Here is a 19,128-nt window from a genome sequence, read left to right on the forward strand (position 1 = left end):
AGGAGCAGAAAGCTATTTTATTTCCAGACCATTGGTCTATTTGTTCTTCATTATTTGGAAAAATATCTCCAGAAAAGATGATCCTCAGTCTCCTCAAAGAGCACTGTTACCTGCTTTCTGGGAATTGAGAGAAGATTTAAGGGATAATCTGAAAGAAATAAGAACCATTCATTTACAAGACACTGGAAGACAGAACACCTGAAGCAACCTTTAATGTTAAAAGTAAGATTATTTTAAAAAGATGCAAGCAAGGCTTCAAACTAGTTATACTATAAGGCAAAGAGGGCCATATAATTAAGAGACTTGTCATGGATTAGAAAAGTCCTTGCTGCCTGTACCTGCTTTGGCAGAAGCTTCTATATTTAGGACACTAACATAATGCAGTAACACTGTATAAAGAAATGCTCAGTTTGAAAGTCTGGATTTTTTTCCAGACATAGTTAGAAAGTGTTTAGGTAAAATACATGCAATTACAGTATTGGTTCTGGTAATTTCCTTTATTTCCAACATAAATGCTCTCAAAGAATGGGAGTGACAAAAGGCAAAATGAGCAGAATGAGAGAGAGCATCAAGTCCTGGTCACTGCTCTTTTTCCTTATCACAGCAGAAACTTCTGGGTTTAGGTGATGAGAAGCTTTCTGTCAAAGTCTATCGGATTTGACGCACTAAGGAGCGATCTACTTGTTAGTGGCGAACAATGCCTGTCGTATAGGAACCCAGTTTTGAAAGTGAATTCAAGATGGAGCTATCTCCTAGAGAATATAATTCCAGGCACCCTTGTAGGTGATGTTTTACTACTAAAACTTGTATATAAATGGACTGATCGTTCCTGGACATATATACCTGTGGTACTTGTAAGATTCCTGTTGGTTCAACCGCAGTTACTCTATTTGGCCAGCAGGTGGTTACTAGGTATTTTGATAAGAACTTAAAGCAAAACATGTACATTGATGGCAGGCGACATTTAACAAAGCTAAAAACTCCGTTAGCAAGCATGATTTTAGCATAAAAAAGGTTCCTCTCAGTCAGAGAATTTTAGTTCTACAATATCTAGAATAAAGTAATCAAATATTAAGACTGGTATGACGACAAATGATTTATAAATATTAAAGTTGTAAGTAGGCAAAAAAAAAGTTGTAAGTAGGGTGGGGAATGGGGTATATGGGATCTCCTCGTATCTTTTAATGTAATAGTGTATGATCTATGTATCTTTAAATTTTTTTTAAATCTATAAAAAAGATATATATATAAATATAAAAAATAAAGTTGTAAACAGAAGAAATGTTGAATTTTTATGAGCCTTATTCTAAGTATATCTTGGCTAAATCTTCCTTAGTTTATAGTAATTCTTTAAACTCTTAAATTTCTGGTGTGTAGTCACCTTCATCAGCAACATTCTCGACCTCTGGGTAGAGACTCTGTCAGTTACCTTTGCCTTTTCATGAAAATATGATGATGATGGGTGGGAGATGAAGGGCTACTCTGGGCTGGGAGTGAGGGGCAGCCCTCTGAGGAAGACATTCTTGATTACGATCATAAAGAAAGAGTAGATGAAAGGATGTAAATATGTAGAAATCTGCACCGATTGGGATAAAGGCAGAAGAGAAATGCTTCTACTGAGAGTCATGCACCTGAACTGGAAGGAAAGGTGTCCCTGTGTTACAGATACATGGCATGGCCATAGCAGTCTCCAATGAGAGAAAGCTGGAGTATGGGGACAGAGAGCTCCGACTTGTGACAGACTGAACAATGCTGTTAAAGTTACGGAAGAGACTCCGTAAGGGCTTAAAAATAACAAGATGTGGGATGAAAAACAAGGGTGCAATTGCGTAAGTGCTAATTTATTTTTGAAACTAATCACTAGATACCCTTCAGGAGAAAGATCTATTTGTTCTAATACAATAATCACAAATGTATTTATAATTCTGACCCCCTCCAAAATATCAATCGAATAACCTAAAAAAAAACATGACCACAGACTGCAGAGTAAATTTCCCGAAGGGCATCACCCAGATGTCAAGAGCACCATTGGTGTCGAAAGCAATAGGTGAATTTTCCATTTTGTTTGTACATGAGCCATCCTAATTTCTATATTGATCTCTTAGGGAATTTAATATTCTCAGCCAGCAAATTTTAGAATATGAAAATTCCTTCCCAAGGAAGGAGAACACATAAGACTCTGGAAAGCCCAATGTCCCTCACTCCATCATCTTACCACTGCATTACGCTCCACTCTGGATTGTATTTGATCAACTTTGCCTTCTATTACTCTAGGAAATATTGAAGAATCTGCTCCTTTGCAAAACAGGTAAATTTCGCCTATAAAATGAGAAAAAAAAATTAATTTAACCACAACATGGGGAAAACTCTAAAATATTTTTCAAATTATGCTATCATTAAAAACCAAAAATACCAGAGCTTAGACCTTGGTAAAGAAGATTTAAATCGCCAAGTTAACATACTAAGTCAGGAAAAAATGAAATACACAGATTATCCCAAAGTTTCATGTTATTCCTACAACCCTAGAAATCTCATAGGAAGGAAACTCAGGAACCCAGAGAACTACAACAACAACAACAACAAAAAACAACCCCTGGCTTCCGAGAATTCCTCCTCCTCTCTCTTCAGCCATCTCTGTAGTAAATATCTGAATGAGCAATAAAATGACCTCATGATAGGAAGGAGGTTATAAAACAAGACAAAGGGCATAGTTGAGCCGAAAGGTAGGATAACCTGCTGAAACACTGGAAGGTGAACATAAAATTCCTTCCTGAAAGTAACATATCTTTATGGAGAACAAGAAATCTAGGCTATCCTTTATATTAACAGAAGTTACAAGAAAAATTCTCCCCCTATACCTCAAGTAATGACCCAATGACTTTAAATGTATTTATGCTGTAAATGTATGCACCTCATGTTTCAAGATAAAGATGTTTTTTTCTCTTTCAGGTAAAGGGGGGTGGGGGGAGATTCTAGTATATGACAAAAATGGAAGCAAAAGGATTGAAGACACCTACACTGATCCAAAATGCTCCCTATCTGGCACACATGTGCTCCTTTCTCCTTTAGCAAAAAATCTTTTAGACTGCAAAGCAAGATACCACTTTCACAAGGCTGGCTTTGTTCTATATTGTTGGCTCATAGAAATACTATAGTACTCTATCATAGCAACTGCAGTGGCTGGAGAAGCACTGCTTCTATGGCATGTATTATATTCTTAATTTCTTTTCCAAACAGAAAGCTCAAATGCCAAACTTTCTGGTCTAGTATAGATCCCTAGCAACCCTAGATGCTGAACTTCCTCAGGAAACATATCAGGGAAACCAAATCCGGGGGGTGCCAGAAGAGAACAGGCAATTGTTCTGTTAGTGCCAACTCTCATGGCTGAGGTAGGGCTGGGAGGGGGTGGGGAGGGCACACTTCTGGAGCTGACGACTAGATGACACCCTATCAGTTGATCCACACTCTGAGATCTAGACAAGGGTCCACGAACTCAAGTATAGTGTCAGGGACCCACTGTGGCATATTTCTGAGATTCTTGGAAGTACCCTGTGATATACACACAGTAACAATATTTAAAATAGGTAAGATTTATACTCACAGAAATCTTAAATTAACAAAAGTTAATGTCAACCTATGATCAGAAAGGATGGCAGATAATAATGTCTATATTGAAAGTACATGGAGCTGAGCAGATGGTTGTGGCAAAGGTTTGGGAGTGAACTGGAAGTACAAACAAGCCACAGTGAATAGGAACTTACCAGAAGCAAGAAGTTCTAGTACTAGATGAATCTTATAAAACCTATATAGATTTTTGACCAAAACTCTTAGCTGTTTCCCATGAAAAAGCAGATGCATTGGTTGGTTATACCAATCAATTTGATTTCAGAATCAGTTCCATACTATCAGACATAATTTCTAGCGAATGCTCACGTTATCAGAAAGTTATAGAAAATTATATCCAGATAATATAATGATGCATTGTTGAACAATTTTCCTATGAACATTATGTTTCATGGTTGTGATCCTGCTAATGGCTTGTGACTGGCTTAAATTTCTTAGTCAAATGAGGTTACTAAACTATAACAACATATTCATGGGTGAATAAACACACAGAAATTTAGTGTCCATACACAATTGGGTTGTGGCAATTGTAGAAACTCCCTGACTGCTATGGACAGTTTGCCTTTCTCTCTAGGACTCAGAAATGCTCTAACAGAAGAGTAAGGGAAATAATGATAGTTCATGCTCATCATGGACTGAGTTTCTTGTTGTGTCTCATCCCAGCGAATGAGGTGGAAGGCCATGTCCAACACAAAAGTGTCTCAGAAATGGAAAAATCAACTGATCAGCTCCAAGAAAGTCTAATGTTATTATATCCCTTTTTTTCCCCTTTCTAAATTAGGTGATTTAGGTATTATTTACATTCCATCTTGGGTAGAGTGACTATCAGCATTGGAAGTCACTGAAAAGTTATATTTCATGGCCCTCTCTTTAACCTGACACAGTAAAATGATTTGGTACTTCATCATGTCTTTCCTCAAGTTCAATCTCTGTTAGTCCCAAGAAAAGCATAAATCACTGAAGTACAGACATTTCGGTCTTTCTGAAATTTTGAAAAGAATCTTCACAGGTGCAAATGAGTACGAGAGTCTTCCGTGTAGAAAAACACATGCCAGGTAGGAGGACAGTTCAGGATACATTAAGGGAAACAATACACAGCTGCTTAAACAATGGGAATTTACTGGCTCATAATTTTGAGGCTAGAAGAAGCCCAAAACTGAAGATGCCTTCTTCACAAGGATTATGGCACTCTGTGGCTAGCTGCCAGAAATCCTTGGTCCTTGGCTTTTCTGTCACATGGCAAGGCACATGGCGGCCACTCCTGGTTTCTCACTCCATCTGACTTTCACTCCACCTAAAAAGGTCTTCAGTAATGTGGATTAAAGCCCAACCTGATTCAGTTGGGCCACACCTTAAATGAAGTAACATCTTAAAGAGATTTTATTTACAATGGGTCCACACCCACCAGAAAGTAGACCAAGGCCAAGAACATGTCTATGCTGGGGTACACAATTCAATCCACAGGCCTTAAAGAAAAGAGCACTGATAATGTAGGAGATGTTATCTGGTAGAGTCAGTCATAGGGGAACACTGAGGCTTCTAGCAAGGAATGTGATCACACTTGGGTTTTAGGAAGACTAATTTGGTAACAGGATGATCGAAATATAAAGGGACTGCAGATGGGAGATCTGTTGGAAAGCAGGTTAGGTGTTGGCAGTGATAACTGAAAGGAGGAGATGGATGCAAGATATTTGGAGATAAAATTAAAAGAGTTGACAACTGAAGTGCAAAGAACCAATGCTGACTAGTCTCTGCACCTAAGGTGCTTGGGGGAGAAAAAGTAGAGACTGAGATGCCAAGAAGTTGATTAACTGTAGCTATTACCCAAAGGTAGGAACTGACTGAGGGATTAGGGCTAGGTAAAAGGTCATCAACCTAGAAGAGAGATTTCTGTAGAAGTGGGACAGTTCATCAAGGACAGGGCATGGCAAGAAAAAAGAAAGCTGAGGCTAGGACCTTTGTGGTAAATCTAGGCTAATGCGGTTCCAGGGAAACGAAAAGTTGGCAAAGGGGAGAGGAATATTAATAGGATGATGGAACACAAAGACGCAAAAGAGAGAGCTGTGTAATAGAAAAATGTAAAGGGAACATAGTATAAAAATGACACCACAGCCTTGTCCAACTTACATGGTAATTTACTAACAAAATTCAAGTACAAAATCATTGTTGTTAAAGGGATTTGATATGAATATTTCACTCCATTTATAATTCTAATATTCTAAAAACAAACCAGAGTTTTTTTTGGTTCTCAAAGACACATTGTTATGGCAACCAATCAACAACAAATCATTTTAGCATTCTAATATTATTTTATATACATTCACACTCATATTACCATTCCTAAAAAAATGGGTTATTTAAAATCATGTTTTATATTATTTAGATATACATAGAGAAATGCTGTGGGGATATTCATAAATGGGATTAAATATAAAAATTTTAATAGTAAAAAATATAAAAAATGTATAAGAAAGTGGGATATTTAGCCCAGTACTTATTTCTAAATATTTTCAAAATACTTAACTTTTTAAAATAAAAAGATATCATGAAAGAATTATCTATTCTATCTTAAAAAGAAAAAAAATAAATCCTTAAAGCTTCTACAGAATTTAACCATAAGAATAAGTGATAACCACAATGTACAATTTAAGGAATCGGGGGAAAAGAAATTTCTACCTGTAGCAGATTTTACAATTACACTCATTCTCCTCCTTACTGAGTCAAAACTCAAAATTTCCAGCAGCTCAAACCTGAAAAAGAAAATTAAAACAAATTTTTTTAATATACATCTAGCTCTGTATTTTAACTCTAGATAATTATCAAGCCACATAATATGGACCAACATTTTACCAAGAAGCAAGCAGTGAAATAGGTAGACTAGCTCTCCTCCTCCCTTTTTCTATAGTGCTTTAAAAATATCACCTCCAAACACCATTATATCTCCTTCTATATATTAATGGTATAAAGCAGCTCTTTGAAAAAAAATAATCTGGATATATGATGATTTCCTCCACAGACATGATAAAAAAAGTCTGCATTTTAAAGCTGTCCAAACTGAACTTACCTATTTTATATGATGCCAGCAATTTACCTCCATGCAGTTTATACCAAGTTCCTAAGATGGGAGAAGACTAAGATTGATTCAAGGGCTCTGAATCTTTTCACTAAGGACCTTCTCATTGTTTATATCCATGCCATCACCTCCAACCCAGAAAATATATTTTAAAAGACTTTGTTTATGAAACAAACTGCATTCTTAAATATTGATTCATTGTCTTAAATTCTGTTAATCCTATATGCACAATGTTGCCTGAGAGCTTTTGATCCATGTAAATGAACTGATATTACCTCTACATTGATAAAAATAGTAATAGAAAACAAACAAAACTAATACATCAGCCAGCTTGTGCAGTATTAATATCAGAAGGCTTATAATTTCTGCCTGGCATCTGAAATAATGAAAACAACTCAGGAATCCCTAACACTAGCTGTGAAAACTCCTTATGATCTAAAGACCCCAGCCAGGACTGTTAAAGTTCTGTAATTATTGTCTGAGTTCAAAAGCTGCTAATTATTTCCCTATTAAACCTCAGTCACGTTGTGGTATGTTTTTCAATCTCGGTAGCGATTTTTATCTACCCTTTTCAGTTTAAAACCAGAAGTCCCAATTATAGATGTCAACAATTATGTCTTTATTGCCCTTCTCCAAGGAGGGATGCCAAATCTTCCTTCAATTGTAGCACTGCTGAAAACCTGGGAAGTCTGAAAACTTCCAGGGATGAAGGCCAGTCTGACTTCAACTTAAGACCTGGCAGCTATGTTCTGTAATTAAAGGATTTAGCCCATATTCCAATAACCTGGAAGTTTATTTTTCCTAAAAACAAAAATTTTAGATCCCCTTTTTTGAGGCCATCACCACCAAATCTTATGCCCTTTCCCATCTGATTTTTCTACATCTATTATGGCATACTTCTGCTTATGTGTAAAGGAAAGATGGATTGCCTATTTTCTGCACCCAAACTCAAGATACGCCACTTGTTTGTGAGACTGGCAATTTGAAATTGAAATGGTTCCTAAAAATCCAAAGCATTTGATTAATAAAAATATGAAAAAACGATCTAATTTCAAACTGTTTATTAAAAAACATACACTTCTCAAATTGCTTCCTAGAGAATACTGTGTTCCATGAAATGTTAATTGGTGTTCTATGCCAACAAGATTTCATGGCCACTTACTAGGAAGGCTGCTTACTCCACTCCCATCTTGGAGAGTCAAACACTGACCTGGAACGTGTCAGAACATTTTAATAACTTTGAGAGCTCTTATAATAAACCAATTTTAGATGGCTTTACTGAAAACATAACTGATAATTAAACTTAAAAGAAAAAAAAAATTGAACACCAATTTACATCTCCAAGGAAAACAGGCTGGCGGGAAAACACTCCTGTAACAGCACCAAACCAATTTTTCCTCTGTTGAACCATTAAAAATTCTTCAGAATGTTTCAGTGACATTCTTGGAGTTATTAATGGTAGGGAGAGCACTCTGTGGGACGAATACAGACAAATATCTTTTTGCCCAAATAAAAGAACTGTAAAGTCCTTTCTTTATTATCATACATTTTAATGTAGAGTATACTTACCTTTCAATGTCATTGTCCCTATTTAATATTTCCATATAATTGTCTTTTAGCCTAAGGTATGTAAAACCAAGTCTGCAAAAATGAGAAGGGAAATTCAGAGGTTAATCTGAAATTCTGATATTCTCTTTAATAGCATTTTTCTGTAGTACATTTCGGTAATGCTTTCTCTAAAAAATACTTTCAGTAAAAGAGATGCAGTAAACTGCCTTATAAAGTTAGAAAATTAAAATACTGAATTTATTCACCATTTCAAAAAATTCTCTATTAGTGAACAGGATTTTCAAGTTATTCTGTCTTGTACCATAATGATGAGGCACATTATCATATTGGTAAGTATGAATGATTTTCAGAAAGAAAGTAGCAGCAGTTCTCCACACTGCAATCTCTATTTCCACTGACATTCTAATTTCTTGATGAGTTTTTGTTGTTTTTTTCCAGGGGAGGAAAATACAGTGCCAAAAACCAAAGGAACCTCAGAGACATAGATATCACCAGACCAACCCTCTCATTTTACTGATGAGAAAGCCAAGGCCCTGCCCAGGCAGCCAGTTCAATAAACATTTGCAGAGCACTTCATCTGCAGCTACAACCTTTTCCACCACCACTTCTGACAGTTCAATACACTTCAGATGCCAGTGGGTAAGTGCTGGGAAAACGAAGTGAAAAAAGGAACGGCTTCTGTATTTAAGAAGCTTACAGGTGAATGGAGAGAGAGAAGCATATTTCAATGTGATGTATGGAAGATAGGCATGAAGTTGATATAAACTTGGGGAAACAGAGGTGGGAGTTGAAGAAAAAGATTCTTGGATGCAATAATACCTAGATGAATCGAAAAGGATGGGTAGAAACAGCCTGTCCTAAATTTTATGACTGAAAAGCAGCTTAATTTCTTTTCTAAGAAGAGAGAAATCTATTTTGAGAAATCTCACCTATATGTACTTGGATTTACACATTTAATAAATGTCAGTAATGACATAATTTACATATCTAATATGAATATTCAAATTGGATGGGAAAATGCTAATTTAGTTCAATAATAGAAATATTCTTCTAATTATGTAAGGGATGTTAAAAAAGTTTTCTCATCAATTATTTAGTTCCATAAGCTGGACAACCAAAGTTCTCAGACCACAGTGGAATTAAAATTTAAAAAAGAAAACAACAGAAGATAGGTAGAAATTCTCAAAATATTTGGAAATTAAAACACACACTTCTAAATAACACATAAGTCAAAGAACTCACAAGAGAAATTAAAAAGTATTTGAACTAAAAGAAAATGAAAATACAACTTATCAAAATTTGTGGGAAGCAGTGAAAAAGATAAATAACATTGATAATGTTCTAAGCACTCTAAGAAAATAGAGAAGACACAGATTTCTAATATCAGAAATGAAAGAGGGGACATTAATATTGAACCTACAGACGAAAATATAATACTCATTCCAAAAGTTTATGTGGAAAGGCAAAAGACAGAACAGACAATACAATATTGAAGAAGAACAAAGTCAGAAAACTGGCTACCTAAAAGCTACAGTAATCAAGACAGTGTGCTACGGGTGAAAAAACATGCCAACCAATCAGTAGAACAGAACAGAGAATCCAGAAATAGACCCATCAAAACACAGTCAACTAATCTTTGAAAAGGGAACAAAGGCAATTCAATGGAGAAAGAAAAGTCTTTTCAACAAATGGTGTTGGAACAATTGGACATCCACATGTTAAAAAAAAAAAAAGGAGAATCTAGATACAGACCTTACACCTTTCACAAAAATTATCTCAAAATGGATCACAGAACTAAATGTAAAATGCAAAACCATAAAACTTCCAGAAGATAACACAGGAGAAAATCTAGACAGTTGGGCAGTTTGTTACAAAGCTAAACATAGGCTTACAGTATGATGCAGTAACCATGCTCCAAAGTACTTAGCCAAAGGAATTAAAAATTTATTTTTATGCAAAAACCCGTTTGTGAATGTTCTAATTTAAAAAAAAATTTGTCTTTATTTTTTTAATATTACATTAAAAAAATATGAGGTTCCCATATACCCCCACACCCCTCACCCCACTCCTCCCCCCATAACAATGTATATGAATGTTTATAGCATTTTATTCATAATTGCCAAAAAATGGAAAACAAAACAAAATTCCTTCCATGGTGATCAAGAAACCATAGTACATCTATACAATGGAATATTATTCAGTGATCTAAATAACTGAAAGAAGCCAGTCTGAAAAGGCTATTTACTGTATGATTCCAACCATATGACATTCCGGAAAAGAAAAAAAAAAAAAAAAATCAGTGGTTGCTAGGGGATATTTAGCGCAATGAAACTACTGTGGATGATACTGTAATGGTGGATCCATGACATCATGCTTTTGTCAAAATCAGCAGAGCTGAACAACAAAAAGAGTGAACCTTAGTATTATCTGTGGACTTTAGTTAATAATACTGCATCAACAATCAGTTCAACCGTAAAAAATCTCCCACACTAACGTAAGATGTTAATACCAGAGTAAACTGCAGGGCACGGGCAGAAGGGGAGGGGGATATATGGGAACCCTCTATAAATTCTGTTCAATTTTTCTGTAACCTTAAAACTGCTCTAAAAATAGTCTAATGATTTTTTTTAAAAAGACAACAGTAAAGACTCTTATAACTACAGAACGAGTTTCTTTTTACAAGTAGGAACCACTTGTTTTCAAGAGGGAAACCGTCTCAAACAACAATGAAGTCAAGAGAAGAATCATAAATACGAAAGACAATTAATTGCTTGGCCCACTTCTTTTTAGCAAACATACCAGAGCACAGCATAGGATGAATCAAGGATATCTTCAGGTAAGTAAGAGTATGTGATTTGGGGGTTGAAAATGGACTCTTGCTCTAATAATTAGCACATCTCTCAAATTTTAAGATCCAGGTATGAAGCCAAAAGACATACCTTTGAATACCTTCAACTAGTGCCACTTCATCAGGTGACGATGATATGTACACACAAGATTTTCCCGAGTCTGGTGATTTCCTGGGTCCATCTACATTATCATCTTCTTTCACCTGGATTGTGTGGCAAAGACAGAGAGCCCGAAAAAAAAGTTCTTCTCGCTCCTATGAAAAAGCATTAAAAAAAAAAAGAAAAACCATGAAACCAAAAAACCCTATGGCAAAGCTGCTTAAAGTAGAAGGAAAATTTAAAAAGACAATAAGTATTTATAGAGCAGGGAGGTATAACTTTCAGGTGTCTAGGAATTATTCATTTTGCCTTTGGTGGTTATAAAATAGAATCTAATTATGGCTCTTCTTCTTCAGGACTTCCCTAGTAATTAATATTAAGATTAATGGATGATGACCACTGAAAGGAAGGCGTGCTTTATTCAGTAGTGATACTTTTAGAAACTGCAGAGGTATAACCTCGAGCTGCTCAGAAATGGCAAACAACTGCTAAGCATTGTAACAGGGCAAAGACTTTGAGTGAAACAAGTACACTAATACAAAAATTTACAAACACGTGGGACTCTCATTCTTTCATTGAGCTGATGGCTCAAACTGTACTGACATTTTCCTAAAAAACAATATATATTAAACAGGATATTACTTAGGGAGTACCTACTATGTATTTGACACATCCTATACATCCTAAGATTCAATCTTAAAACAACTTATGAAGTAGATGGTATTATCCACATTTGAGGTGAAGAAATTAAAGTTTAAGGTGAAGAAGTGATTTATTCAAGGTCCCCAAGAGGAGTATATGGCAAATTTAAGACTCTTAATTCTGCTTTTAATTCAGCTGATTTAACCACTATGCTGCCTCTGAATGCAACTTATGAACTAGTAGTTTCTCAACCTTGGCTGAAGACTGGGATCTCCTGGGTAACTTTAAAAACACTGATGCTTGGATTTCACTGGGAGTTTAAAAGCTTTCCCAGGTGGTCTTAATGTGCGGCCAAGGTTGAGAAGCACTGCTGGAAAGCATCAAAGAAGGGCTTGATTCATATCAAATATATCAAGTAATGGAGAGTTACAGTAGGTAATAGGAGAGTGTGATTTTACTGTGATATGTCTTATGAGAGTCACATAACCTACTCCTTCATCTATGAATCTTTGTGATAAAATGACAGTTTTTCAGTAATGATATCAATGTAAGCATATGTCATAGGAGATAAGATACACTTTGCTAATGAAAGGGACTCACTGCACAATTCAACTAAAACAAGGCCTTTTTAGGGAACCTCAGAGTCCCTGAAATCTTTACATAAGAATTTAGAGTCAATGCACCTTCTGGATTGGTTTTCCACCTAGCCACTGACAAAGATTACAGCCTCTCTCCTGTACATGCTGAGATTTGGAGCTGCAGCTCTGGGAAGTATGTATGTGCAAGGTGTGTGGTCATTTTACTTCTTTTCTTTTTTTTTTTTTTTTTTAAAGATTTATTTATTTCTCTCCCCTCCCCCTCCCACCCCGGTTGTCTGTTCTCTGTGTCTATTTGCTGCATCTTCTTTGTCTGCTTCTGTTGTTGTCAGTGGCACGGGAATCTGTGTCTCTTTTTGTTGTGTCATCTTGTTGTGTCAGCTCTCCATGTGTGCAGCACCATTCCCAGGCAGGCTGCACTTTCTTTCGTGCTGGGCGGCTCTCCTTATGGGGTGCACTCCTTGTGCATGGGGCTCCCCTACGCGGGGGACATCCCTGTGTGGCACAGCACTCCTTGCGCGCATCAGCACTGCGCATGGGCCAGCTCCACATGGGTCAAGGAGGGCCGGGGTTTGAACCGTGGACCTCCCATGTGGTAGACAGACGCCCTAACCACTGGGCCAAGTCTGCTGCCCTCTCTGTTTCTTTTTGCTGCGTCATCTTGCTGTGTCAGCTCTCTGTGTGTGGTGCCATTCTTGGGCAGGCTGCATTTTCTTTTGTGCGGGCGGCTCTCCTTACGGGTACACTCCTTGCGCGTGGGGCTGGCACTCCTTGCATGCATCAGCACTGTGCATGGGCCAGCTACACATGGGTCAAGGAGGCCTGGGGTTTGAACCATGGACCTCCCATGTGGTAGCTGGATGCCCTAACCACTGGGCCAAGTCCGCTTCCCTGGTCGTTTTATTTCAAGGTACTATTTTCCCTGCCTCTCCAGATCTTTGAAAGTCATTTCTAACACAGATTCACTCTGGCTATTAGCCATGAAATCCTAAGGGGAGATATACCTCCAAATATTGTAGCATCTTACAGTTTCCTCTCTGAAGTCACATAGAGGATGCTCCTGGATACCCAGAATAAAAGGTGACCATTAATGTATTGTCAGCTAAAACCATGTAACCTCCCACCTCAAACTCAAGAAACTTTAACAGTGCAACAACAGAAACCTACGATCTCCTAAAGGGAAAACATCTTCTGCTGGGAGAAGTGCAACATACCTTTCCACTGACTCCTGGAGAAGAATCAATCATATCAATTCCTGAAGAGTCTGGGAGGACCTGTCCATTACAGATGACGTGGGGGACATAGACATGACCTTCAATACAGCATTCTTTAAATTCCATGTTGTTTTCTGTGAGGGTGCCAGTTTTATCAGTGAAGATATATTCCACCTATGGAATACAACATGATCAAAATTTAAGATATTGCTTGATGAAGAAATAAATTTATCTTCCTCGACAGAGAGAAGTTAAGGCTCTCTGGCTCTGAATATCAAAGCAGCCATATCTTTTCTCTAACATCAATTTTTTTTTTTTTTTAGTGAAATGGATTTCTAAAGCTTTTACTCCAAACATACTACCACACCAGGCTGAACTGTAAGTGTGCCTGCCAACACCTTCTCTTTCTCACTTTCTAATATTACCCAGCAATCCTGTGACAGAGGAGCAATTCAGAAGAAGAGCAAGGCCTTTGCTTTCCTCTAGCTGACAATGGTTTTATACTTTCCTCTGAATCCTAAGCAAAAAATTCTGAGATCATATATTTTTCTTAAATAACTGAAAGAAAGCAGTAAATTCTGGAAAACATCAAAATATTTTGAGTTTGATGCAGGGAGTGCCTTCCCATATCCCTGAGTAGTTGCTGCCACCGACAGACTCAGGTGCTGCTGGCCTGAAGGGGACGATGGCGAGGCTGCTTCAGCGTGGAGAGCCCTAGCTCTGAAGGCATCTTGGCTCAAGTCTCCACTCAGTGCTTCCCAAACCATGTCACTAACTCCAGAACCCAGAAAGGGGAGTCAGAAATTAAAAATAATCAGAAAGAAATTAGTTTACGTGTTTTATAGGTCTTTTTTCACTTTTATTCTTTGTCTCATAAACCCCACAGCAGAAAATGCCTTTTCCATTGTGTGCTTGATTGTAACAAATACATTAGAATTACACAGCAAAGCCATCCTGAAAATATTTTATAAACAAAACAAAAAACCCTGCCATTCAAAAACTTGCCCAAAACTTAGATGAGCCTCCTTCTAGGACCTGGACATTTAGCAATATGAATGAGCTCAGTATTCTTTATTATTCTCTAGCACAAATGCTTGCGTTTTTTTAAAAAAGTAAATTGACTACTAGACATTTTTTTCAAAATAAGAATATTTCAGAGCAAGACTTTCCCATAAATATCTGGAGCTCCTATATTATAAAGTAATTGCTAGACTTATTCTGAGTCAGATAAAGGAACATTTGATAAATTACCTGTATCATTTTCTTTTTTTCATAGGATGTAATATAACTTAAAATAAAATGTTATTAAACCCTTAAACCATATTTTAAAAGGGTAAAGGGATAAGAACAAAGTAATAAATGTAAAAAAATTTAGAAAAGGATTTACCATCTTGCTTAGCTATAGCTAAATAGGTGGTATATTTTTAGGAACTGTGATCATAGCAACTAAAAATAAATTGATAATTATAATAAACATTTATTGAATACTTGGTATTGCATTTTGCATTGCAGGCACTGTGCATTCCCTCATTTAATCCTCACATCAACAATGTTACTACCCCAGTTTTACAGATGAGGAAACTAAGGTTTGGAAACTCTGGACACTAACCTAACCAGTTTTATTAACAAGGGAGACTAGGAGAAAAATTGTTGTTTGTTCAATTACTACTACATAAAGTTCTGTTTCTCCACAGAAAGAGAACTGTTGACACATGAACTTAACCATTATATAAATTATCAACCACTAAGTCAGATGTTAATAAATGATGGTGCCATCCTCAGCTATCAGATCAAAAGACAGTTCTCACTGCAGTGCAGTTTTGCTTGTTCAATTCTATGTTCCTGTACTTAATTTAAAAGCATGGCATTCAAATATACTTGAGATCAGGAAGACAGAACAACAGGGATCAGGAGGAAGAAGTATTGCTTCCTGCAGGAGAACAATGGTTCTGCTATCTACTAGCTGAAGAAATTTGTGTAACCTTTCTGAGCCTCTTTTCTCATCTGAAAAGGAGATAATATGGGGCTACAAGGATTATATAAGATAATGTGTAAAAAATGCTTACTGAGAGTACAATGGCTCAATCAAAGGTATCTGGATTCTTTTTTTTTTATTTTTTTTTAGGTAGCTGGGTTTTAGCTGTAGATGGAGAAACTTGAGTGGTAGTTGAATTTCTATTTCACATACAAAAGAACTCAACTTATTTATTTTATAAATTAAAGTGGGTATAAGCATTTTATCCATATCAATCTGATAGCAAGAAGGAAATATTTTCTGGGTTTGTTCATCCATCTCTGAACTTTAGACCAATATTAGTCTATAGAATGTGCTCTGTATTTATCTATTAGAGTCTAACTAAGTCTAACTAGAGTTTAATACTAGAATATTATTTGGGGGAGATGAAGGAAGGAGTTTCAGCTATTAATCTAAAATGGCCCTATGCAAAGTTATTCCTCAAAATGTCTCCCTGTTTAAAAAAATGAAAAGTACAATGAAGTACCATCTTGTGAAATGGCCTTTCCTGCAACACAAATGCTGGGAAACCTCAGACCTTGGGAGAATAAAAGCTTAAAAGGCCGATGTTAGATCAGGTAAGACTTCAAGTCATTCTTACACAGTAACCAGTCATTCCTAGATTCTGTTCTATAAATGCAACGGCTGAGGTTTGATCTGGGTTTGAATCCCACCTCAGCCCCTTCAAGCCAAGTCGACTCTGGGCAGCAAGAAGGTGAGGGGGATTGCAGGGTGGGAACACTAGCTGCAGCAGCAATCACCTCCATTTGTGCGGACTATCAGACATAGTGACAGCTCTTTATAGACATTATTTAATCCTCACAGCAAGTTAGCAAGGCAGATCCATGTTAGTATCCCCAATTTACAGATGAAAAAACTTGAGGTCCAGAGATATTAGGTAACCTGTCCATGGTCACGCGATTGGTTAAGTGGCAGAACAGGGTCTGAATATGGGTATTTGGAACTTTTTGCAATACTGTACACTGGAAAGTTACTTAAACTCTCTTTAATTCTCAGTTTGCTCATCTTTAAAACAAGGATAATTAGTGTGCTGTGGGAATTAAGTAAGATACTATTTTTAAGAGTCTAGCACAATGCCTGTTAAATAGGTACTTAATGAACATTAATTCACTTATGCCTTCAAGCCTTAATTCACATCATTAAAACCAGAATGGGAACCACTTAGAAAGCTCATGCATTAGCTTATGCCAATCAGTAATATAATTAATTTTTCAAAAGGTACAACTATAAAAGCACTGTCAATTGTTATGTAAATAAAGTTGAAAGAAAAGACTCAAACTTTGTTGCCATCTTTCACCAGTTACAGGTTATATGTATACGTACGAGTTAAATTTGAAAAATTTTCATTTGACTATTCAGGTAATTTATCTGTATGATATTAATCATTTAGAATCGAAATACCTGGAAACACAAAATAGACTGGCTCACATATTAATAAATGAAGAAAGACAATTCAGGACAAACTGACCTGTCCTAATTCTTCATTTAAATCGGAGGTATTAACCAGAGGTCCTTCTCCTATTTCCTCATCAAACATTTCTTCATCCCAGGTGATGAAATAAGAACCAAAAAATTTTTGCATTTCTACTGTGACATACATGGATACTGGGATAATGTAATTAAAGAGGACCATGAAAGCCAGGAAATCTGTGAAAGCTCTGAGAAACTAAAAAGAAACAAATCATTGTAGGTGAACATTTTATATTATCACACCATCTCATCACTTGTTATAGGAATAAAAGTTAACATCATGGTTATTTAAACAACTTAAAGTTAGGCATAAATAATACAAGTGCTATTTCTAACAAAGTATTTCAAATTTCAAGATGCAAAATAAGGACTATCTAGTGATGGCAGGGGTCACAGGTTTACTCAGCTCTTAACTAATTTTTCTTCTCATTTACCCACCAAAGGTCAACTGCCAATTTAGCATGTCTCGTCTATCAGTGTGGTAAAGATGAAGCTGTGCGTTAAAATAATCACTCTGTCAATAAACAGGAGGTGATTCCAACTAAATCCAAAGGAAAATTTTATTTTTTGAGTAATCCTGAGTTTACTTTGTGACTGAATTATTAGCAAATTTACTTGGTAATAACCTCAGGGATGTTAAAAAAAAATGTCTGGTCAAAACAACTGATATGCATCTCTAAAGCTATGTTAGCTTTGTCAGGTTCCATTGCTACTTTAACTCCTAGAAATCTCTGCATGCCAGAGAAGTGCCTGTTGTTAACACCTGGAAGGCTAGCTCCAGCTTAACAGAGGAAAGCATTTTGTGGCACTCAACTAGATTTGAGTATGGAATCAATGAATCCAGCTACATTATGTACTATTTTAAGTATAGAAAGGTTTAATCAAAATTTTAATATACTGATTTGGGGAAAAATAATTTTGATAAACGTGAATAACTAAACTAAACTCTCCCTAAGGAAAAATGAAACCGAATCGTACTGTACTTTCCTGTAATTGAGATTTTCTCTTCCTTTCCCATGTACTTAAATAGATACCATTTACCTCATAATCATTAATAAATAATTACTTAGCACCATCTAAATATAGGGCACTATGCTGGAGTCTGGAGACACAAAAAGTGTTTAAGACATTGTCTGATGAATTTACTGTGGGAACTATGCCTCTCCAGACTTGTAGAGTCAAATTTCCCAAGACGGCAGCAAAGACCAAATGTCAATTTGTGCATTTATTATAAAGGCTTCTCAATTAAGACTTCTTTTGCCCATAAAAAATTCACCTTTATGATTTTATTGTTGTACATTTTTATCCCAATAGTCTATAAGTCATCTTTATCACTATAAAGGGAAAAGAGATCTCAGGAGTCATTTTCCATACCAGATTCTTCTGTCTTTCTGATTCGGTTTTCTGATTATACCACGGCTCATCTCGAAATGGTTCACTCTGCCACACATATTTCAGAACAGTATTTATCAGTGCTTTACTGATTAGAATACAGAGGTACACAATTAGGAATACATTCATTGATCTAAAACAAAAAGACAGTGATGATTACTTAGTTCTTGCTCCTTGAAGAAATAATGAGATACACATATATTTTCTTACAAATGTCAAGATAAACACATTGTGAAGAAACAGGAATAAAAGAGGTTAGTTCAGTAAGATTTTCTGAAGGAAGTTTTCTCCCTCTCCTTAACACGTAAAAATGAAATCCAAGCTCATCAACAGCTGAGTTTTCTCCCTGATGACGGGCATATAATTCCACAGGCCATAAGGGAAAGCACTAAGTAAGGGGGAAGTTTTTGTAGGCAGGAGACAATTTGCACATAACCATATTGCTGACAAGTATTTCTGCATGGTTTAGAATTCCATAATTCAAAAAAACATCTGAAAATCAATACCTTCTACTATTAAGCATCTACCAATGAGTTCAAAATTTACTGATTACTACCACAAAAGG

The 19,128-nt window shown here is 36.3% G+C and overlaps 1 protein-coding gene across 1 annotated transcript in view; it reads right to left on the reverse strand.

The window, feature by feature from the left end:
- The window catches only part of ATP11A (ATPase phospholipid transporting 11A), a 230,886-nt gene that overhangs the window by 41,560 nt on the left and 170,198 nt on the right, over positions 1-19,128 (reverse strand). Inside the window, 7 exon segments of the mRNA XM_071208206.1 lie at positions 2,216-2,319; positions 6,301-6,374; positions 8,267-8,338; positions 11,206-11,369; positions 13,667-13,840; positions 17,170-17,367; positions 18,546-18,696. Of these exon segments, the coding sequence (XP_071064307.1) occupies positions 2,216-2,319; positions 6,301-6,374; positions 8,267-8,338; positions 11,206-11,369; positions 13,667-13,840; positions 17,170-17,367; positions 18,546-18,696 (937 nt within the window).

Source organism: Dasypus novemcinctus, chromosome 15 (assembly GCF_030445035.2).
Source record: "Dasypus novemcinctus isolate mDasNov1 chromosome 15, mDasNov1.1.hap2, whole genome shotgun sequence".
NCBI lineage: Eukaryota > Metazoa > Chordata > Mammalia > Cingulata > Dasypodidae > Dasypus > Dasypus novemcinctus.